This window comes from Rattus rattus, chromosome 10 (assembly GCF_011064425.1).
Source record: "Rattus rattus isolate New Zealand chromosome 10, Rrattus_CSIRO_v1, whole genome shotgun sequence".
Lineage (NCBI taxonomy): Eukaryota > Metazoa > Chordata > Mammalia > Rodentia > Muridae > Rattus > Rattus rattus.
In genome coordinates, this window is record NC_046163.1 from 78,229,505 (window position 1) to 78,254,892 (window position 25,388).

General features: G+C 37.7%; 1 protein-coding gene across 1 annotated transcript in view; it reads right to left on the reverse strand.

Moving 5' to 3' along the window:
* LOC116911635 (contactin-associated protein like 5-1) overlaps positions 1-16,930 on the reverse strand; it is a 910,869-nt gene extending 893,939 nt beyond the window's left edge. Inside the window, exon 1 of the mRNA XM_032915594.1 lies at positions 16,326-16,930. Coding sequence (XP_032771485.1) covers positions 16,326-16,407 — 82 coding nt within the window. The 5' untranslated portion in view covers positions 16,408-16,930. The remainder of the gene's footprint in view (positions 1-16,325) is intronic.
* Between the last annotated feature and the right edge of the window lie 8,458 nt (positions 16,931-25,388).

Here is a 25,388-nt window from a genome sequence, read left to right on the forward strand (position 1 = left end):
TCCTTTACACAAAAGAGAAACAAGCCAAGAAAGAAATTAGGGAAAGGACACCCTTCATAATAGACCCAAATAATATAAAGTACCTCAGTGTTACTTTAACCAAGCAAGTAAAAGATCTGTACAATAAGAACTTCAAGATTCTGAAGAAAGAAATTGAAGAAGACCTCAGAAGATGGAAAGATCTCCCATGCTCATGGATTGTCAGGATTAATATAGTAAAAATGGCCATTCTACCAAAAGCGATCTACAGATTCAATGCAATCCCCATCAAAATACCAATCCAATTCTTCAAAGAGTTAGACAGAACAATTTGCAAATTCATCTGGAATAACAAAAAACCCAGAATAGCTAAAACTATCCTCAAAAATAAAAGGACTTCAGGGGGAATTACTATCCCTGAAGTCAAGCAGTATTACAGAGCAATAGTGATAAAAACTGCATGGTATTGGTACAGAGACAGACAGATAGACCAATGGAACAGAATTGAAGACCCGGAAATGAACCCACATACCTATGGGCAATTGATTTTTTACAAAGGAGCCAAAACCATCCAATGGAAAAAAAGATAGCATTTTCAGCAAATGGTGCTGGTTCAACTGGAGGTCAACATGTAGAAGAATGCAGATCGATCCATGCTTATCACCCTGTACAAAGCTTAAGTCCAAGTTGATCAAGGACCTTCACATCAAACCAGATATACTCAAACTAATAGAAGAAAAACTAGGGCAGCATCTCAAACACATCGGCACTGGAAAAAATCTCCTGAACAACACACCAATGGCTTATGCTTTAAGATCAAGAATCGACAAATGGGATCTCATAAAACTGCAATGCTTCTGTAAGGCAAAGCACACTGTGGTTAGTACAAAACGGCAACCAACAGATTGGGAAAAGATCTTTACCAATCCTACAACAGATAGAGGCCTCATATCCAAAATATACAAAGAACTCAAGAAGTTAGACCGCAGGGAGACAAATAACCCTATTAAAAATGGGGTTCAGAGCTAAACAAAGAATTCACAGCTGAGGAATGCCGAATGGCTGAGAAACACATAAAGAAATGTTCAACATCTTTAGTCATAAGGGAAATGCAAATCAAAACAACCCTGACATTTCACCTCACACCAGTGAGAATGGCTAAGATCAAAAACTCAGGTGACAAGAAATGCTGGCGAGGATGTGGAGAAAGAGGAACACTCCTCCATTGTTGGTGGGATTGCAGACTGGTACAACCATTCTGGAAATCAGTCTGGAGGTTCCTCAGAAATTGGACATTGAACTGCCTGAGGATCCAACTATACCTCTCTTAGGCATATACCCAAAAGATGCCCCAGCATGTAAAAAAGACACATGCTCCACTATGTTTATAACAGCCTTATTTATAATAGCCAGAAGCTGGAAAGAACCCAGATGCCCTTCAACAGAAGAATGGATACAGAAAATGTGGTACATCTACACAATAGAATATTACTCAGCTATCAAAAACAGTGACTTTTATGAAATTTGTAGGCAAATGGTTGGAACTGGAAAATATCATCCTGAGTGAGGTAACCCAATCACAGAAAAACACACATGGTATGCACTCATTGATAAGTGGCTATTAGCCCAAATGCTTGAATTACCCTAGATGCACAGAACACTGGAAACTCAATACGGGTGATCAAAATGTGAATGCTTCACTCCTTCTTTAAAATGGGAACAAGAATACCCTAGGCATGGAATAGAGAGGCAAAGATTAAAACAGACACAGAAGGAACACCCATTCAGAGCCTGCCCCACATGTGGCCCATACATATACAGCCACCCAATTAGACAAGATGGATGAAGCAAAGAAGTGCAAGCAGACAGGAGCCTGATGTAGATCTCTCCTGAGAGGCACAACCAGAATACAGCAAATACAGAGGCGGATGCCAGCAGCAAACCACTGAACTGAGAACAGGACCCCCGTTGAAGGAAGCAGAGAAAGAACTGGAAAGCTTGAAGGGGCTCGAGACCCCATATGTACAACAATGCCAAGCAACCAGATCTTCCAGGGACTTAGCCAATCTCTAAAGACTATACATGTACTGACTCTGGACTCTGACCTCATAAGTAGCATGGAATATCCTTGTAAGATCACCAGTGTAAGGGGAAGCCCTTGGTCCTGCTAAGACTGAACCCCCAGTGAACGTGATTGTTGTGGAGAGGGCGGCAATGGGGGGAGGATGGGGAGTGGAACACCCATAAAGAAGGGGATGGGGAGGGTTTAGAGGGATGTTTGCCGGGAAACCGGGAAAGGGAATAACACTCGAAATGTAAATAAGAAATACTCAAGTTAATAGAAAAAAAAATAGAAGCTTCTTTTTTATTTTTCTGAGCTATACAATTGTTTATGGCTAGATAACGTATCCAACTGCTTAGTTAAGGATGCCAGAATTTGTTGTTAATAGGCAATCAACAAAAAATGCTAAGTATTTGAGTCAATATGCTGAATAATCTGATATGATCAGAAAACATATAATGCATTAAAACTACTATGCCACATAAACATATATAAGTGTTATGTGTCAATAATATAAGAAAATGGTACCTACTTATTTAATAGGACTTTAGGCAGAGATCTTGTTAATAATCTTAACAGACACTAATTGACCACTGAAGCAGATAGAGTATTGTGCTCCCAGAGTGGCTCCCTGTTCTACCTCAGCCAATAAATAACTGTCTGAATAATGTAAACTTCTATTCTTTCTCTTGAACTTTTAAAATATAATTATTTTGCATGTAATTTGGAAACTAGATTCTTGCAACTAAGAATTAGATAGGCCTAGGGAAATTGCACAAAAGGGCCAGTGCTCATCAAGAAAGTCTGAAAACTTGATAACTTGTCCTCTAAATCATTTGCTTCCTTATGTACGTTTTGTTATTTTGTCTTTTTTTCTGGAGCTGAGGACTGAACCCAGGGCATTGTTCTTGCTAGGCAAGTACTCTACCACTGAGATAAATCCCCAAATCCCTCCCCCATAAACTATGTAAGATTAGATATCATAGCACATGTACAGTCCCGGATTGACTACAGAGAGATGGAATTAGGAGACTTCAGACTCCCTGAAAGCACACAGGCCAGCCAGCCTAGTATAGGCAGTTATAATGTAACTCAAACAAGGGGGAAGATGAGGACTGACACCAATAATGTCTTCTTCCCTCCATGAGCGTACATTCAAACACATACAAGTAGAGAGAAAAAGGGGAAGAGATTGAGACCAGAACTTTTGTTAAAGTGTGAGGAACTTACAAGACCTGTCCTTGATGAATCAAAAGAAAATCAATATATTGAAGCAATGAATTTGGGGTAGTCTTGTCCCTTTTCTCCAAAGCAGCATTTTGTAATTTAAGTGCTGAAATTCTATATAGATTTTCTTCTACAGACATAAGTACAATGCTTTTGAAAAAAAGTTTCAATATTTATAGCACTACCCTTTTCAATGATACTTTTAAGAGCAGAACAAAATATTTATTGATGCCTTTGTGGTTAACAGTCAGGATAGTCAAAGACCTTCCTTGTCCTTAAAAATTTATAGAAGACTTGAGTGAAGGCCCCAAGGAAAAAGACATTGAACATTTAACAATGTATTTTTAGAATCCCCAAAAGCCTAAGGAAGCATGTCCGAAAGAATCAAGGCAGAAATTGAAAAATAAGATTAAGGAGGCCAAGCTCATGAAACCTTGAAATTAGAGCAAAGAATTTATTGGTCTAACTCCCCACTAAGTTGATGATGATAGCAACCTGCTATAAGGGCCATTTCTCATTACCAAATGAATGTTCTGTGGCCATCAGACAGGATCCTTCAGTGCACTTGGCCAAGGATGAAGAATAGTGACAGTAGATAGAGGTTTGTAATTTTTATTCTCCCATATAAGTATTCATCAGTAGATGAGCACTTCGCTATTCCATGGCATGGGTCTGTGAACATTGCTGAATGATTAAGAGTGAAGGTTATATAAAAATATATAGATATTGAAAGGAAAGAGTTTCCACTGGTTTTCATGCAACTCATCCCTCATTCATCAGTACGCTGGGTGTACGTGTTTGTGTGTGTGTGTGTGTGTGTGTGTGTGTGTGTGTGTGTGTGTGTTTGTAATATCATGCCAAATGAATGTTCTGTGGCCATCAGATTATACACACACACACACACACACACACACACACACACACACACATTTGCATGGACAATGTGTATCCTACAGCATTGTAACCTCCTTAGCTAGTTAGACTAGTTTTTTATGAAAACAAAATAGCAGAGACCCATGCTCTTAGTTTATATTATTGTGGCTGTAATTTAAACCTGACAAAAATAACACAAGGAAGTAAGGTTTTTTTTTTTTTGATATCATAGTTACATGGCACAGTCCACCATAGTAGGCAGATGTGCTGATGATAAGCCATCTGGTCACACATAATTCTTTGTCAGGAAGCAGGGCAGTGAAGCCTGATGCTTATTTCCCTTTTTCCTTCTTACACCAGGAAATCAGGCCATGAGAATGTAGCACCCAAATTTTGATTGAGTCTTCCAACCTCAATTAACATGATATAGATAATCTTTCATAAGTATAACTGGAAGGTTGTTTTCATGATGATTATAAATTTTATAAAGTTAATAATCAGAGCTAAAGTCATCACATGATGAATGAAGGCATTTACAGAACAATTTACAATTATATTTTTGACAGGTTGTTCCTAGCACTGAAGAGTTCATAGAAATACTTAATCTGTGGTTCAGGAAAATTTTATGAGCAAATAGTCCTACATAAATGTGTTATGTTTCAGAGAAGTAGGGAGGGATTCTTTTAAAGGTTAGAGTAAGTTGTGAAAAATAAGAGTGGTGGTAGATTCTGTGGGTCTGGACACCAAAATCATTTCCTAATAGTGCTTGGAGCGAGCTAGCTTTGAAAATACGAACAATCTGACAAATTTTAATATCAGCACCATTTTAGGTGTTTTTCTTAATGAGACAGTAAACTAAGAAAAATGTATGTGAGGTTTAAAGTCATAGAAAGTGGATTGAACAGGATATGATGTTGGTTCAGTTTTCTACTGAGCTAAGCTAGAACATTCACAGTGATGGGGACATATTCCACCATCTGTGTAACTGTAGTGAGGAACAAAAGAACCCTCAACAAGTGCCAAAGCTGGGATAGGGTGTATGTTGAAATCCTCACAAAGACACAATTGTTTATCTCAACCCCCCCCCCCCGTGTGTATCTCTCTCTCTCTCTCTCTCTCTCTCTCTCTCTCTCTCTCTCTCTCTCTCTCTCTCTCTCTCTCTCGATCCACCACTACAATCAGCTGCCATAGTAATTCTGATTGTGTCTAAATCTTGGTAATGTCGATAAAATTAGAAATACTGGTTACTATTAATTGCTTCCTGATCAGAAAAAGCCTACCCTTGTGAACCTATCCTTGTGGGTTCAAGGAGTCTTCTTAGGTATGACACTTCCTCAAAGCTCCATTTATATCCGTTACAAGACTAGTTAGTTTCCCCATTGCAGTGAATTGAGTCTTTCTAGTTCCTATCATTGATTGACCATAATCTGCAGCATAGATATCCGTACAAGTAGATAATAGAAAATGAAGCAAGTGGTTGTTTTCAGATAAAGGGGCAGACACTGGTCTTCTTTCTAATACAGTAATATTGGAAGGCACAAACACAGACAGAGGCAAAATGTCAACCTTAAATCCTATTGCTTATAGTACTCTGCTCTGAGCTAAGGAATGTACACACGTCATCAATTTTAATTAAAGAGTCAAGGAAAATATTTTTATCATAAGCAAGGATGTAATAAAGCTAAATGCAAATTTGCATGAGATTTTGGATAAAATTTCTAGGCATTAATCATTTCATTGGTCATTGGCTGCTGTGCTGTTCAAATTCCCACTGCTCCCCTGAGATTCTGCTCCTCTAGATGTGGCATTTGAGTGATAAATCTACAAAAGAATCAGCTTAAACCACAACATGTAAAACTGTTACTTCGTAAAACGTAAATGAATCAAACGGAGGAGGAGAAAAAGAACAGGAGGAGAGAGCATAGAGAAGGAAGCAAGTAAAGAAGCAGGGAACAAGTAGAGAAAGAAGGTACAATGAGGACAGCTGAGGGCGGGAAGTGGTAAAATTAAACAAGAGGGGAAAAGCCATTATACACTGAGCAAAAACACAATAGTGACACAATAGATCATGTACCAAATCTGCAGAGGACAGAGTTAGTTCTGATATCTTGAACATGTCTAAACCCACCCCTCCCCCATTCTTCAGCTCAGAACATTTTCTTCCCATCTGCCTTATGTTTAGTATTGCTGCCTGGACAGTCTGTCCTCCCAGCAGTCAAGTGTTCTGTACAGATCCTTCTCTGAGGTTTCTCTCCTAATGGACTCTGCAAGGCTAATTTCTATGAATTGGAAGGTATTCCCCATAATTACACATTTGGGGAATTAGTGAAGTCATAGAGTTGTTTGGAGTTAGATGGGTGGGGCCAAGGAGCTAGATGGATATAACAAAGTGTCCTGTAGTTGATCTGTGTCAAACTATACTCCAACACATCTTGTTGGGAAGCATTACATTTGGTGACTACCAACACAGCGTAGTAAATTAAATATCCAGCAGACACTCACATCTTCTACACCCATTATACAGCAATGATCTCAGAGAACAACATCCATAATGCATGAGCAACATGACATAACAGAAATAGAAGGACTGGATTTAAGGGAAGGCAAATGGTATTCAGAAGGAATAAAGCAGAAAAAGAAATAATTGAAGATGCATTCAGGCATAGTGGCTGAAGACTACCTACTAAATACTGTTCTCTCTGCAAACTAATTTATTTCCTAATGTGTTTGCATGATGTATATACATGTATGATGCTTGTGTGTGTATGTCTCTGATATTCGTGTGATGTGTGTGTATGTTTATTAAACATGTGATGTTTGTGGATATGTATATTTTTAAGTGGGAAGAAGTTTTTCAATATTTTGGTGCATGTGGATTGTAAAGGCATGAGGAACACTGTGGTTACAGAAGTATAATACCACATGTGGCTTTTTGTCTGGCTGGAGATTCAAACTCAGGCCCTCAGTCTTATAAACAAGAACTTTAGTCATTGAGCCTTGGGAATTTCCTTATACTTTTATGGAGTTTGGGCTGAATTCCAAAGGATATTTCTGCTTATAAGATAAATTGTTAAAAATGATACGCGTAGGGGTTGGGGATTTAGCTCAATGGTAGAGCACTAGCCTAGCAACCGCAAGGCCCTGGGTTCGGTCCCCAGCTCTGAAAAAAAATGATGATACGCATACCAGTATGCTCTATATTTACCATTGGTGGCAGCGCCCTGAAGAGGTCCATAGACGCCACTAATTTAGGTAACAGATACATTAACATGCCCTCCCAAAGAATATGCATAAAGGCAGATAGACAGTATAGAGATATTGGGATTCATGCTTGAAGTTCAGTTACCAATGATAACTCATCAACATGAAGCGTCCAACTCTAGAAAATTTCCTTTGACATAGCAAACATAAAAGGGAATTAGGATGTCTTATCTGTCCCCAGTTGTTAGAGCCACAATACATGATGTTGAGCTTCAATTACACATTCCTTAAGGATGAGTTCTCCTTTTGCTGACAGAAACTGGTATAATTTGTAGACTAGATAATTTGATCAGAATGATGGATACAGGCAGTGTATGTGATATGGTAATCTTGTTTCTTTGAGATATACTGTATGTAGAAAATGGACACTCTGAGTTCTGGATAAGAACTTCATTTCAGAGCACTGAATATCTTTTGAGTGTATATTGCTCTCATTTTTGACAATAAAGGAACTATTTACAGAGTAGACCTTAGATGCAAATCTGCTTTTGTATGCTTAGTAGCTCATATGTTCATGTGCCTTGAATTTACTTAGCCATTATTCTCTTTGAAGTACTAAGTGAACTGAACTTCCAAATGTCCTTTTTTTGATTCTTTAGTAGGAGTTAACTGGGCCGCTGTAATTATCTCATCAAATTTTCTTAACATCATTTTGTTTTATTTCATTTGAAGTCTCATTAATTCTTAAAAAGAGAGAAAAAAAAGACGGAGGTTCTGGGGAGATAGTTTAGGTGGGAAAGTTCTTAAGAGTTTTGAAACCTAAACTTGACCCTTAGAACCCACAAACAAATCCATGTATATCATTCAGGAGATGGCTTACTCTGTAAAACTGCTAACCACTCAAGCATGGTAAGCAGAATTTGATACATGAAATTCACATGTATCAAATCGAAGGATTGAATCACAAAGTTGATTTTGACTTATATAAGCATGGTGGCATGCAGCTACCAGGCAAGCAAAACACACACACACACACACACACACACACACACACACACACACACACACACACACACACACACACACACACTATTAAAATCATATATCTACCTGTTGAGACATATACGTATAATCCCAGCACGGGAGGACACCTAGGATTAGACTAACGCCTGCCTAGACTAACTGGTAAGCTCTAGGTCAATGAGAGCGTCTGTCTCAAGGAGGCAATTAACAAAGAGTCTGAACTTCAGTATCCACATGCACAAACACACATGTGCAGGCACACATATACACAAAATTTAAAAAGGAAAATTTAATATCTTACTGTGCTAAAACAAGTGTCAGTTCCTATAACCCAAATAAGGACTCACACCATTTTTTAGACTATATTTCTAGTATTTGTAATACCCTCTTCTGGATTCTGCAGGTGCCAGGCATGTGGAAAAGTACACATGGATAAGTGTGTATCTATATATGCAAGCATAGAAAAGTGCATAAAATTGATGATATTTTAATAATCAAAACCTTTCCATGAAATTGCATATTTTCAATTTTCCATAGTAACCCACTTCTTTACTTTTTCCTCCATACCCTTCTTTTAGTTTGCTGAGCTTGGTCACACCTCAGCTTCCGTTTTACATTCCTTAAGAGCATGTTTGGATGCTCAGGCTCATTTTCTGCCATTGCACCCATGCTTACCCATGTTGTAACAATAACACTAACATGAATAAAGATTATTTTCCCGGTTGCCAAGCTTTTAACTATTCCTGGAGGTCATGTTGCGTATTTTAATAGTTAATGTTTACTTCTCTAACTACACAGGAAATTCTATGTTAAGAAAGAAAAACAACACTTAAACTAAGTTCATTGGCATGTTCTTCAAATGAGTAACATACACGGACTCTGGACATATCTGTTCATATCTAAGACATTTCTGTTCATAACTAAGATAACTTAGATGTCTCAAATTTTTATAAGAGTAATGAAGTGGATTTGCCATTAAACAAAATTTTTTCTGTAATTCAGCACCAAATTCCATTGAATACAAGCCAAATACTCCTGTATATCAAACCTAAGACTATAAATGAAATTTCAATGAAATTTCATTGGGGACACATGACTTTCAAAGTATAGAGAACATGTTCACTAACATTGCATACAGAAGTTAGGGGCTGCAGGGAAAGGCTAGGAGTGGAAATGGAAATTGATGGGCAACATCTCTGGGAGTAGGTGGAGATCTGGGAGTGGGGAAGAAGCAGAGAATCTATGGGGTTACCCTATCTGAGATTCCTACTCATGGAGAATATAGAGACTGAAGTGGCCATTTGTATAGACAGGCATGTCTTCTAGTAGAGGGAGTGGCACACCGACCTACCCACAAAAACCTTCAAAGCCAATTTTGTCCTGTCTACAAGATGCACAGTGATAAAAATGGAGCAGACAATAAGAGAACAGCCAACCAATGACTGCCTCACCTTAAGACACATCCCAGATGGAAAAGCCAATTCCTAACCTTATTAATGATCCACTACCATACTTGCAGACAAGAATGTCAACATCACTGTCTGATGAGAGGATTCATCTTGTAGCAGATGGAACAAATTCATAGCCAAACATCAAGCAAAGCTCAAGGTGCCTTGTGGAAGAGCCAGGATAGAATTGAATGAGGCAGAGGGGTCAAGGACACTGAAAGAAGTCCTACAAACTCAATTGACCTGAGTCCATGGAAACCCACAGAGATTAAAATCACCGACCAATGAACATGTGGGTACTGTAACCCTACACATTTGTAGCAGTTATACAGCTTGGTCTTCATGTGGGTCCGCTGACAACTGGAGTGGGGACTGTCTCTATTTTCCCGGGCATTACCCTCACTGGACAACCTGCTTGGGCCTCAGTGGATGATGATATGCTTTGTTCTGTTGGGACTAGATTTCTCAGGGTACACTTGGGGAGAAGGGGAGGGGTTACTACTATATTAACTATACTAACTAGGGGGAAGGAATTATAAGGGAGGGACTAGAAAGAGAAGAGAAATTGGGTGTTGCAATCTGGAGAAAAGAAAGTGAATCAAATAGACTCAATCTTGTAGTAAAGTCAGGTGGCTAAAGACCATGACCTCAGTACAGGAGGGATTAGTTGCACCCAAGTTAGGCCTTCTCTGCAATGAATCCAGAGAAATACGCAGTAGAACATTCATGCTGGATATCTCACACTATATAAGATAGTCTGAATTTTTGCTTCATATTACATATTACATATTTCCATAGCAGTGAAAAGTAATAGTCGTTAAAATAATAACACAAGAAAACATGTCTTAAATGCATGTCTCTGCCAATACAAAGTAGAAAAATCTCTGTTAAAGATGAAAAGTCTTGTTAAAAACATTAGTTCATTCCTTCCTTCATCTGATTGCTCAGTATTTTCAGTATTGGATACAGTAATTCAAGTAAAGTATGACAAAGAGGTCATATATCTTAGCTGAAGCAGCAAGTATTACAGAACGTGCTATAAAAATAAGATAAATAGGAGCAAACAAATCTACACAGAAAAATTTATTCTGTGATAATTTCATATGTATATGCAATATATCTTGATCTTTACCATCTACATTCCCCCAAATATTCCCAGCACATGCACCATGAGAGAGAGGCAGAAGAGAGAGAGAGAGAGAGAGAGAGAGAGAGAGAGAGAGAGAGAACGAGGGAGAGAGAGAGAGAGAGAGAGAGAGAGAGAGAGAGAGAGAGAGAGAGAGACTGTATAGTTGGAAAACTATGAGTAAAAAATTTTAAGGGAAGATGATACTGTAGGTCAATTAATAAGCTGCACATACAAATAAATCTAAGAGACAAAAAACAGTATGGTTTGTTTGTAAAATGCTCTATATTTGTTTAGGCGGGATATTGAAGATGAGATTTGCATTAATTTTACAAAGCCAGATCAAGACTTGCATTTTGTCACTTATGATGATGCTTCATAGCTCTGTGAACTATGGTTTTAGCAGAACAATGTTTCGACATTGGCAGACTTATGGGACATAATGTCAACAGAAGCGCTTTTTCTGGCATTGTCCTGTGCTTCTGTATGTACAACATTATATTCTAAATCACTCCTTAAGGTTTTCTTCATCCCTTATCAAGCATTTAACTAAAAGTACAAAAAAAAATGTAAATCCTCAACCTGGGTACAAGTCCAGATACAAAGTTGTATTCCTTTGTACAGTGTCATGCTTCAAGACTTAGTCTGAATGTTTTGTCATTTTCTTTATTCAGGTGTGACTGTGAGGTTTGATTTATGGAAAACTGCTGGCTCATGCCCTTCTCCAAGGCTAAAGTTGTGACTGATCTTAAGAGAACCCTTGCCAAAATTATGCAGATGCTATACAATCTACAATGGAACATACATTGGAAAATATTTCTTTACAATGATATTTGTGTTTAAAAATAGACAGAGATCAAGATTCAGAATTTTCTTATTGCTTAAATTAGTGATTTGGGAGACATGGTTAAGTTCTACTCATCTGAAATTCATTCAGATGAACCAATCACCCAATCTATCTTGCTGAGCAGTCTTGTAAAGTATAAGTGTGTGCAATGGGAGATATATACTGCATGCTTACTAGTAGGAATTAAAATTTCATTAAATTCTTACTCTGATTATACTATCTCCTAGGTTTGAAGTCTATTGATCTCAAACATAGGGATATGAAATAATTAGTAAGTAGCATCTGTGGTTAACAATAAGAACACATTACTAGTAAATATTGTCTTTGTAACTAAATCCAGGCCTTTATTCAGCAAAACCAAGGCTATTTATGGTGGTGAAAAACTTTTAGAAGGTCACTAGGCAACCATGGCAGTAGCTAAATGAAGTGGTTTCATTGGGAAGCAAGCAAAATGTCATCATTGCTTCCAAATCAGCGTTTGGAACTTCTCCTCAAATCCAACTCAACTTCTCCTCAAAATTGTAAAATGCCATTTTCTTCTGCCTTTATTAGGTAACTACACCCACTCCCAGTCTTCTTATCTGTTGAATTTATCACCCACAGGCCATATTTTGTCAACTGAAAGACATTCAATTGAAAACTGCAAAATTTAGCGATGCTTAAAATCATATTATATGATCCATTTACACAAGAAAGTAAAGTGATTCACTAAAGGAAACTGAGGCCAGTTAGGCAGGGCAAACAGAAGGCTACAGCTGGGAAGGTGCCCATTCCTTAGAAGTAGAATGCAGGTGAGAGCAGAGCTACTCCAGTAGATATTAATATTCTCCCATGGCTGTGCCTTTACTGTGAAATACCTGCTCTAGTTCTTCATTTATATTTTATAGTTGCAAATTGATATGGGACTTATGTGAAGGAAATGAAAAGTGATTTCACATCAATCATTAAAGGTCAAATGAGCTAGTTTGCTAATTGAGAAAGTTTTCAGACTCTGTCAACTGATCAGCACACGGGTCCTCCCTTCTGGTAGCTGTAGGTGCTACAGAAAATACTGCACAGCAATTCTGCTTAACAAGAACAGCACGTTCATTGTTCATAATACTCTTGGGTTTGTTAAAAATCTTCAGATAATTCAAGTTCTGATATCTGTTTACTATCATAATCAACTTCTCAAACACCTTGTTAAATTCAGCATGGGAGAAAAATCTAGAACATAGAATTTTATATTCTTATCACAATAGCATTTCTCTAGGACTCTTAAAATAAGTAGGAATAAACTTCAAAGAGGTACTTAGTGAATGTTCTAAGTTATTACAGAAAAATCGAAGCTATTTTAAAATTTAAAATTACCTCACATAATATGTTTCTTTTACAAATGAAATTAACAGTATTTCCGTGTGTGTCATTTGCAGTCTGCTTTTTTTTGCATACCTTACTTTTGTCATAATAAAAATTTAGCTTGTCTAATCTTAGATGAATACCCTTAGTTAGATATTTAGCTGCTGTTCAATTTGAAGTAGACACATATCTCAATTGCTTGCTACATTTTGCTGGCAGGCTGGAAAGGACAATAATTAAACATACATTTGACCTCTGATCTGAGACTTCACTGGGACTAAAACATCTTAGAAGCTGACTTCTGGTCTCATTTAATCAAACTCTCAAATCATATCACAGTTTCTTGTGTCAAAGTGTTGAATACATAATAATATTAAAATTTTTACAATGACCTATATCTATATTCAAAATTAACCAGTCCTATCAGGATATACCCAAAGGAAATACTGTAGCTGTTTAATATCCTGAAAATCTAAAATGGTGATATTTCCAGGGGTTCTTATTACTGGTAGATAATTGCATTCTCACCATAGATTTGTAATATTTGTATTGTGGCTGGAATTCTTTCAGCCTGACTTTGTTTTCATTTTGCTTAATTAGAAGCTTATAACATTTATAATTGGGTAAGCATTCATTTTTCCCTGTGGCCCCTATTTGAGACAGAGTATTTGAGAGTCAAACATGTATAAAAATAGGTACACAGTACACAACAATAACAGCAACAGCAAGTCATTATAAAGGATGGCAGAGAATTAAAAAGTTATTTTATAAGAAACCCCACATCTATAAATTAATAACTTTATGGGGTTGGGGATTTAGCTCAGCGGTAGAGCGCTTGCCTAGCGAGCGCAAGGCCCTGGGTTCGGTCCCCATCTCCGAAAAAAAGAAAAAAGAAAAAAAAATTAATAACTTTATGTCTGTCCATCATGGAAGAACCTAGGCACACAATCATTCTTGAAGGCTGCCATTAGTAATGACATGGGGAAACTCCTTCAAATGTAGGGAAAATAATCTCAAACAACTATTCTCACAAATCAAAATAAAGGAAACTCTTGGAAAGGAAATTTCTAACTCATCAAACGAATATTAGCCAATTGTACATTCATAGGAAACCCAATATTTTACTTGATGAATAAAATTGGCACAGCAGCCAGCCCAGAGAATCTAGAAGATATTCATAAGGTGCTTGAGGAGAGTCACCTTATAGGCTCCAAAGAACACTTATATGCATTGATTTCAGAATCAGTGCCTGCAGGACGCCTATGTTTACTGAACGTATACAGTTTGTATGGTACAATAAACTTCCACTGCTATTCCTTAAAAAAAAACCTGCCTCTAACATACTTAACAAGCAGCACTCACTAAATTTCCATGTTGCCTGGAAGTGGGGGATGCAACTGTTATATGAGAAATTTTCAAGTTCATTATCACCACTTTTTAAATGCCCAAAGCTGGCTTTGTAACTGCTGTGGCTATGAGAAGCTAAAGTCTTAAGCTCATGTCATTTAGATGTATGTACAATATTAAAATATGTTGTCTTTAGTTAAATTAATTTACTGAAAATATGGCTCTAAGAAGGAATTTTCAAGAAGCTCAAGTCCTGTACTCCTGCTGTACCATCGACTCATTTAATCAGTATCCCCCACTCCCAACTTTTGGATTTCCAAAGTATTCATTCTTTTCAAATAATGGAATGTGCTAAGGAGAAAGCACAGTTCAAAGACACACCTTTGAATCAACTGGAAAACACTGACCTCTAGTGTTCCAAAAGGTAGAGAAACTAGCTCATTTGCACTTCCTATCTAAGGCCCTTGGGTCTTTCTTCAGTGCACTCAGGGAATTCTTTGAAGGAGGGGGGATAGAAGAGGAAGAAAAGGGAACTGAAAAGAAGAGGGAAGGCAGAAAAGAAAATTTAATTTACCTGACTTAAACTTGCCTCAATATAACCTCTAAAATAATTTACTTGCTTATCCCAACATGATGGAGAGGGTAGCCAGTTCTGTCTTCCTTTATAACACAAACTTTAAGGGAATATTACAATGATGGATTGTGAGCTTTCCAATCTTTGGAACACAAAAATACTGATTGTATTTGGAACAACTATCCACCTGTGTTTCCTCTAGAATGCAATTTCTGGGACAAGATCCTGTAAGGATTAAGGAATAAGGCAAACAATTCTTCTGTAGTAAGTCATCTCACCTTTAAATTGATACTGAAAATACTACTTACAAAAGTAAAATAAATTGTTCTAATCTGTGTAATATTTCTGTGATTCATTAAAGAAAAAAAGCGAGGGAACAAACTCAGAAACTTGAGGGAGGGTGGTAAGCCATCCTTGCAAACAACACCGATGGCATAAATGCATCCTTTCTCATTTAGGAGTTCCCAGAAAAGGAAAAACTTCCCTTCCTCCACCTAGAGAAGCAGCTGAGCAATTGAGCTTGAACCTCTCACAGTTTTAGTGAATTATTCAAATTTGACAAACTAGATTCTTTAAATAAATAGTGCAGGTGGGAGATTCCTGGGAGTCAATAATTCCTGTCTATTAAATTAATATGCTTGCTAGCGTGGAAATGTGGATAACACAGTACATGCTCATTCCTTCACAGGCACCAGGATCTTGAGGTTGGAGTGTATATTTTTATAAGTACTCCGTCCTATAACAGGGCAGCCATTTATATCCTGGAGCAATTTACATTTAGTCTACAATTCTTAGACTCAAACTCCCAAACCCTTATATGGGTAGTCATTGGTTACAAAATGATCCCAGGGTGAAACCTTATGCCTATAATAGAGAGATTGGTGGGAGCTTAGGGTGGAAGTTAGGGTAGAGGGATTCCAGTAACATTTCAAATTTGTGGGAGCTGCAGTCAGTCCCCTGTTATCACCTTGTTTGGTGGCTTCCGAGTGTCTCAAACTCTAGAGGCTTATTCCTGGCCCGTGCATTCCTGGCTGCGATTAAGGACCATGAATATAGCAGCAAATTAAGGGAACATTATGATTCCAAAGAAGGACAGGCAATTCATTAGAGATCTGCTAACTTTTGAGGTGCTTGGAATAGTCGAACCACACTGCTTAGGATTTTCACCCTACTCTTTTCTTTTACGCAGAGTATATACAGTCTCACAGTTGGATAGTTATTGCAAGCAGCATCCTATCCCACCTCACCTTCCTTCCTGCCACCAAGCTCCAAGTACTCACAGTTTGACGCTGTTAATCCTAAATGCCACAAGGCAGAGAACACCAAAGTCAAAAGGCCGTTCAGTCTTTGTAGAGAATCCATTTCCCCCTGAGTGAGAGATTTCTTCCAATAGAATCCCAAATTCGCAGGCACAAGCGTTGGTTTTTCTCTCTTCCTTTTTCTCTATTTCAATGTTCCCTCTCCTCCGCAGAGCCTGACCCCCTCCCACCCCCTTGAAATGACTCTCCTCCTTTCACTCCATCCTGATCCTCAGATACTCCACGGAAACAGCAGCAGGACTTCCTCTGAGATGGGAGCTGTGATCGACGTTTACAGTTCCTGCAACTGTTCCCTTCTGTGCTTGGCTTCCTCGCCTGCCTCGTCTTCCTACGGATCCTCTTTCTTAAAGGGTCAGATCCACACTCCAGGGCACCTCTTGGAGCCGACTTTGCCAATAACTGAAAGCACCTCGTTCGAGAGTGAGAGCTGGATTCAGCATCAGAGTGGTGGAACAGCTCCTCATAGGCTCCTTGAGCGCAGCACCTCCTCCCGCCGAGCCCGCCCCGCAGTGGTCCCTAAAAGTGGTCTGGGCGGGTCCTTGGTCCGTAGGGTGTCCCCAGCAGAAGCTCTGTTATGCTTCATCTACGTGCTTCTCTCTCTCTCTCTCTCTCTCTCTCTCTCTCTCTCTCTCTCTCTCTCTCTCTCTCTCTCTCTCCTCCCTCCAACCCCCTCCCTTCTATCCATGCATTCAAGCATCCCAAACTACTTATCCCCTTCTCTTTCACTTCTTCCCAAATTACGCCATTTAAGTCAGGATTTCAAAGCATGCCTAAGGTGTTGAAAGACAGAAAACTTAGTAGGAAGGATTTTCTCAAATAGAAAACTTGACGATGACCTAACCTGATGCCTAATGCCTTTTTATTCCTTTCATAAGGGAGAGTCAAAGAAAGCTTGAACTGTGTGATTAAATTTCCCCTGCAGGGTTAGATGATTGACCTGCAGGTTTTCAAATTGGGATTTTTGGTTTAGCTATTTAGGGATATGACAGTTTCCTGACTTTCTGACCTTCCACATCTGCATCTCTCCTTGATTGCTGTTGGCATGCTGATTCCACAAGTACTGCAGGGTGATTTGTGCTGTGGATTCCAAATGAGACAAAGCAGTTTCCTGGCATAAGAGAAAAATGTTTAAAAACAATTTTTTAAATGCAGGGGGTGGAGGTTGAGTAGAGACAAGTGGGTGTGGAAGGTCAGGTATGAGCCCATGGTTGGCTCTTAAGAGCTTTACATCTTAAAATGGAAAAGAGGGGCTTTGATTTGCTTCCTTGGGGCTTTCCATTAGAGGTCTTGGTTCTTCAGTTTCTAGCATACATCTGGGAACAAGCTTGCTTTTCCATAGATCAACTTATTTTGTGTTTAGTGGAAGCTGCCAGAAATCTGTCAAATGTTAACAAGGCAAGGAACCAGTAATGATCTCTTTTCTGTGAAGTATATAAGCAAGTTAGACTCTCTCTCTCTCTCTCTCTCTCTCTCTCTTTCTCTCTCTCTCTCTCTCTCTCTCTCTCTCTCTCTCTCTCGTTTTTAATCTGTAGCATTATCAAGCACATGGATTCATTTTAAACCACAGATTCCTGACAGCCTTTGGTTTCAGCTGCTAGCTCTGCAGCTTCTGGACACTGAGATGTGTTCCAAGCAGTCTTTGCACAAATCCTGATCTTATCCTTGTAGTCTGGGAACTCCAGTTTCCATCACTGGAATACTGAATGACAGTTCAATGAAAATTGGAACAACTGACCATTATTATATTAAAGGAAGAATGATGAAGTTCCTAGTAGCTGTAAGCAAACAGAATTCTATGTATACTTTAACTGGAAACAATTATGTCAGCAAATTTCTGGTTCACAGGAAACTCAACACAAGGTGTAGAGGTATAACCACACACAAGGACTTTGACACCCAAAATATCAATGCTGGGAAACATACCATTTTCTCCTGTTTGGAGGAGGCTATAGAAAGGAAAGTGATAGTCTCTTTTCCCCTGGTAGGTGGTTTCCCTATAACCTTTCTGAGGATAGCCCCAGAGATGCTGCCATTCCAGTCCCTGGTCTTTGAGAGTCTCATGTTGAATATTCTTCTTGTGGCTTGTTTTATCATACTTGAAATGTCTTGAACATATGTATCTATTACCCTCATTCACTTTGTATGTTTTAAGTGTATGCAATATTTAGATTGTTCTATTTCCTATGATTATTAAAATTTTATTGTTTATGTATGTGTATGTACATGTGTCTTTAGGGATGAACTTGTACTACATTGCATTTAGAACACACAAAGGCCATAAAAGGGAGTCAGATACCCCAGGGCTGGAGTTACAAATGGTTCTGAGCTTCCTGATGTGGAAGTAAACTCTAACTTTTTTTTTTTTTTTTTTTTTTTTTTGGAGCTGAGGACCAAACCCAGGGCTCTACCACTGAGCTAAATCCTCAACCCCAGCTCCTAACTTTTATGAGAGTAGTAAGTGCTCTTAACCATTGAGCTTTCTGTCCAGTCTCAACTTCATTAGTTTTTAATGAAATAAAATAATACATGCCTAATTCAAAACCATTTGAAGTTTTGCTTTAAAATATTTGTACTAGCTCATGAATGTAAAAATTATTATCCCGATATATGAATTTTTATGAGTTTTATTAACATTTATGTTCTTAAACTTCACATTGTATTATTCTGATTTACATTTCATCAATTTAGAAACGATGAGGGTAGGAATAGAGTACAGTTGGGGACATGCTAATCTAAAATACAGGAAGTGTTGGGTTCAATCTTGGAACTAAAAGTTGAGGGTGGCTGTTGGGCCTGGTTCTGCATGCCTGTAATGCAATCACTATGGAGATGGAGGACCAGTAGTTCAAGGTTATCTTATAGGGCAAATGAGTACTAGGTCAGGAAGGTTACTTGAGAACCCACTCCCTCACTATATATACAGCGTTTTTTAAAAAATCTACTTATCTATTTGTCTGTCTATCTATTTATCTATCTATCTATCTATCTATCTATCTATCTATCTATCTATCTATCTATGTATCTATCTATCTATCTATTATTTCTTTTTAAATCTATTTAATATCATTATTGAAATTTGCTGTTTTGAAATATGAATCCCTACTTGTTTCCTTTTACTCATACATTGTGTTATATTTTATGTGCCAATGTAAACTCAGTAGTGATCTTGTTTAAGGCCTTGGCTATTTCAATTTTCTCTCCCCAATTTAAACTATGCTATTATTTAAGAACTTGGTAATTTTCTTATATTTAGTAGTGAAAATTTTTCATTCTTTCCTTTAGTGTTTTGCATCCCTCCCATAATATGTAATAAGATGGCATAAATTCATGTTTCTTCATTTGCTGAAAGTGTGTGATTTCCTAGAAGAATGCACCCTGGCTTTTTTTGAATAAAACAATGATAACTAAGAATAAAGACCAGTGTTCCTGAATAGCATCATGGCTTTTATGTACCTCCAAAATACAGTTAAGGTAAAATAGTTTTAAAAGAGAGATGTAACAATTCTTCCTATTCTAGCGAAATCTCTTAACATATACCATCAGAGCCAGAGAAATGTGCTTGTTGTACATGTTCAGACAATGTAGAAACATGTCACTATGGATTCCATAACTTTTATTTATCTTCAAGCTGTTATTAAATATCCCCACTTCCTCTTTTAGGTGACCAAACACAGAAAGGTACTTGTATGCAGAAAGCATTTATTGTATAAAAATACACCAAATTTGCAACACTGTTTACAGTGTCAGTCTTTATATTTTTTATCTCATTTACAACTGTTTTAGAGCAACTTTGAGCTTTAACCAGCAGACATTTGCCTTAGACTTGCCAGTGTCTCAGCACACTTATTGTGCCTCTGAATGTAGTGAGGGGCAAGCAGCTGCTTCTCACATAGAGTAATGAAAACACCATCACCTGAGAGTTTTTGGCCCTAAAATGTTTGTAGGAACAGCAGAATATTAATGTCTATTAAAACTGTTTTCAGCCACATTGTTATTGGCCTATTTAAATTCTCTCTTTCATAAAGATTTTAGTCAATTGATGCAGGTACTACATGAGAGAGAGGCTTAATAATTGTATATTTTTTATCATGTAGCTACACAGAATAATTCATACCTATAGAACATGTGAGTTTGAAGAGGCTCACAGCTTTGGCATAGTCATTGGATGTTTAGTATTCATAGAGATTGCAAAAGATGCATAATGTACACTTAGAATGTCTATATTTTACAGTAGCCATCAGGACTTCTTCCCAAAGCAAAACCTTATTCAAATAAATAAAAAGGGATAGGTTTAATATAGGTTTGGAAAGTGCATGTAAGTTTGAGTGCCTGAGATCAATTCCCTGACATTTTCTGGTGTTATTTGGCATATTTAGAACCTTAGTCATCGTGGAGAGAGATTAGTCTCCAGCACTTGTTGGCTAGCCAGTCTACCAAAGCAGTGAATTTTAAGTTGAAGTGGAAGACTGACTCAGAAGGTAAATAATGATATTAGAATACACCTACTGTTAAATCCTGTCCTCCATAAGCACATTAACACATGACAACATACATGCACATGTACCTGTATACACATTATGGATGCATACCCATAAACTATACATTCACAAACTCAAATAATATGCATTCATGCACATGAAAAAGAAATAATAAAATAAGTGAAATTAATTGTAGTTTATGACACTCTTTCTTCACTTCTGTTTCATCCATAATTGAACAAGGAAAAAGAATAATTCATCTCACAGTCTTTGCTGGTGAGTATCCAGAATTTTGTCCATCTACTAATTTCACAAAGTTATTAGACACATCCCTGGGAGACATGTTTTGTCATCTTCATTTTTGATAACATTATAATATATGTTACAAATGATATATTAAATAGTACAAAAATTAACGGCTTCTATTCTTATACTACTGACCAATGATAGTCCCTCCTGACTGGCTTTTCTATAGTTTTGAAGTCCCATATGATAATATGCCTATAATTTTGTTGCTTTAGTGTACAGGAACAGAGCTTACATATGACTCTCTTTTGAAATTCACTATTTTTGACAAGTCTGACTTTACATGCCATGATTTGTTTTATTGACTGAAAGACAATTCCTGTTACCACCACATTTTCAGTGTTTCTTGTTTGTTTGTTTGGTCAATTTTTTTTTAATATAGATGCAGTAGAATGTCATTATGTTTTCCTTTAAGTTTTTCTTGTTCATTTTAGCTTAATTTTCCTGTTTTCCATTTTGTGTTCCTTCCTTGTAGTAAATGGCTGATAACAGGGCAAAGGAAATGGAAAAAATCACAGGATTTGCAGACCTAAATCTGACTTAAGAACATAGGAGAGACACTCATCAAAGTTAACAACAGCTATTATCATGAGACTCTATGCCAAGTGTCTCACATTACAAGTGCCGTTGGAGATTGTAAGTTGACAAGGATTGCTTCCTCTGAGAAGAGAAAGTGATAGGCGAAGTAATGAATCAATTCTTTGTCTCTTTGTGGTAAAGCACTATTCATATCAGGCCAAATCAAATATACATTTGCCTTAAGAGGGGAATTGAGTCTTATAATAAGGGCAGAATTATACTTTATCAGAGGAGTGGACATACACATTAACATCCAGGGACTCTGCCCACATAATATGCAAAGTTTGTTAGAGTAGGTATGCTTCTCATGAATGTGCTATACTGGGTCCTGGATTGACTTGATATTTAGAGGCGTGTTATCCTTCCAAATTGTTTGTGTAATTACATTTGTACAGGCCCACACAGGTCACACTCTAAATTTTATTAGATACTAATGGTAATTTGGTCCTCTCTTCAGGATTTGAGTCCCCTCCACAATCAGTTTCCTGATTGTCAGGTGTTCTTAACTTCTCTGATTGTCCAACAGACTGACAAATAAATCCCGAGTAGATTAAGACTATTACAAGTGCTGCAGGCTCCTGTAAGAGTGGTTATCTGGTGCTTGCTGTATGGTCAGGATCAGATAAGTAAAACTCAAGGAGAGGATCAATTTATTAAGAAAAACAGAGAAGTGTTGGAATAAAAAGCTAATTGTTCCTGCAGTTTCCTCACATCAGTGACAGGATCTCGTGAGAACACTTAATAATAAAAGTTTCAGTCCATTTGGTATGTACTTGTAGAGGCTAAAGGGCTCTGCTGGATTTTTTTCATTGTCACTCCCTGTCTTTTCAGAAAATGTTTATTTTTAATTTTTTATTGATTTATGTTTCTTTTTTGACAAATATCACATAAATATGGGTACCTAAAGGGTACAGAAAAGGTGCCAGATCCCTTTAAGCTGGGGTTACTGGCCATTGTGTGCTGTCCAAGGTTGGGGCTGAGAACTGAACTCAGGTTCTCTGAGTACATAACTGCTGACTTGTTTGTCCAGTCACTCCATCTTATTGTTTTTGAGACAGGGTCTCTCAATGAACTTGGAGTAATGATCTTGTATTTGACAACCCTAGTGGCCAACAAGATCCAAGAATGCTCTGGAATGAACTGAATATGGAAGTATTTGATACCATGCCCAGCTTTTTACATGAGTTCAGGGATTTGAACTTCTGTTTGCATAGTAAACACTTGACTGACTGAGCAATCTCACAACCCCATAGTTTTGTTTTGTTTTGTTTTCAGTTCCACTTACTAGAGTAAGTGACTTCCATAGCAGAGCACAACATTTGAATGCAAAGTTACTCATACTTAGATTCCATAAAAGATTAAATGATGCCTATTAAACATTACCCTCTATTTGAGTTTTTTCATTTGAGCTAAAATATTATTGAAAATTTTATATTTATGCAAACAAAATTTTCATTTAGTTTTCTGCATTACTTTGTTCCCTCAGGAAACAGTGTGCTGTTGCCAAGCTTGCTGAATTTAATAAAGGAAAACAGATACTTTGTCACACCTGATATAATTCCTCAATTTTTACATAGTCAAAGCCAATATCTGAAAAGATCCTTCCTTGGCAAATTCCAGTAGGAAGAATCTAATAATCTCATAATGTTCTCCAAAGTCATATTTTTCAAGAAATTGGTATACCGTAAAAATAAACTGATTTTCAGGGTTTGTTTTATTATGTAGCCTTTCTTAGTGTGCTTTTATCCTTTTTGCATTTAAACTAGGATAGAAAACACACTGGAAAACATCTCTAATAGGTTTTATTGACATCTTTAATAACATGTTTGCCTAAAGCCAGCAGGGGGTGTGTTGACTGCTAGTAATGAGAAATGCAGAAAGGCACAAACACTTACATGTACATGTACACACACACACACACACACACACACACACACACACACACGGGGGGGAGGGACAGAGGGAGAGGGAGAAAGAGTGAGAGGGAGAGGAACAGGGAGAGGGAGAGAAAACATCTGAAATTTATATGTGAGAAAATTCATAGGTTCCAGAATTGTTGCTCACTGCAGGAAGTAGAAGAAAGGATGCAGAAGGTATAAGAGAAAGATAAATGAATCAAGAATATGTGTGTGTCATGGTATGCACTCATTGATAAGTGGCTATTAGCCCAAATGCTTGAATTACCCTAGATGCATAGAACACATGTAACTCAAGACAGATGATCAAAATGTGAATGCTTCACTCCTTCTTTAAAAGGGGAACAAGAATACCCTTGGGAGGGAATAGAGAGGCAAAGATTAAAACAGACACAGAAGGAACACCCATTCAGAGTCTGCCCCACATGTGGCCCATACATATACAGCCACCCAATTAGACAAGATGGATGAAACAAAGAAGTGCAGGCTGATAGGAGCCGGATGTAGATCTCTCCTGAGAGACACAGCCAGAATACAGCAAATACAGAGGCGAATGCCAGCAGTAAACCACTGAACTGAGAACAGGAACCCCGTTGAAGGAATCAGAGAAAGAACTGGAAGAGGTTGAAGGGGCTCGAGACCCCATATGAATAACAATGCCAACCAACCAGAGCTTCCAGGGACTAAGCCACTACCCAAAGACTATACATGGACTGACCCTGAACTCTGACATCATAGGTAGCATTGAATATCCTAGTAAGATCACCAGTGGAAGGGGAAGCCCTGGGGCCTGCTAAGACTGAACCCCCAGTGAACGTGATTGTTGGGGGGAGGGCGGCAATGCGGGGAGGATGGGGAGGGGAACACCCATCAAGAAGGGGAGGGGAAGGGGTTAGGGGGATGTTGGCCCGGAAACCAGGAAAGGGAATAACATTTGAAATGTAAATAAGAAATACTCAAGTTAATAAAATAAAAGAAAAAAGAAAAAAAGAATGTGTGTGTGTGTGTGTGTGTGATGCCTAAGAGTTTCTATTTTCCTCATAATGATTTCAATCACTCTCTATTAAGTTATATTTTGTTTTAATCCCATTAGAAATAATGTAAATTGTAGATTAGGTGTACTCTAATTTTTATAGAGTTGTGACATAGCACTGCAACAAAATATGTCCAAAAGGAGAATGTACATTAAGGTATAGGTGAGCATCTGTACACATGTGGGTACCACACCAGCACTTCCTGCAGGATTGAGTCCAAAATTTTCCAAAAGTGCATGTATGCTGTATATACACATATTTTCTCTTGTAACTATTTCCTACCTAGTGTAAGGATTTGCAAGCCATTTGAATTGTATTGGATATCATAACTAGCTAGAGATTTTATATGAGGTATAATGAATAGGTTACATACATACACCACTTTATTTCTATGAATGACCTGAGTGTCCTCAAATTTTCCTATCCACAGAGCTGTTACAGAGCCATGTCTTGATGTAAAGGTAAAGCATTCTCTGAAAAAAGCTCCATTCCCAATTATTTAAACAGGAAAATTTGCAAATATTGTTATTGGTTATGAATTTATTTCAGCAGAATACATATCTACCAAATTGAACTAGAGTTCCCTACTAGTAATATAATTCTGAGATTGGAAATATAAAGCTAGGTACTAAGAGCACATAGGTATTACAGTTAAGAAAAATGGTTGGTACCCGAATAAATTAAAGGCCCTAAGGAAGGAAAAATAGTACA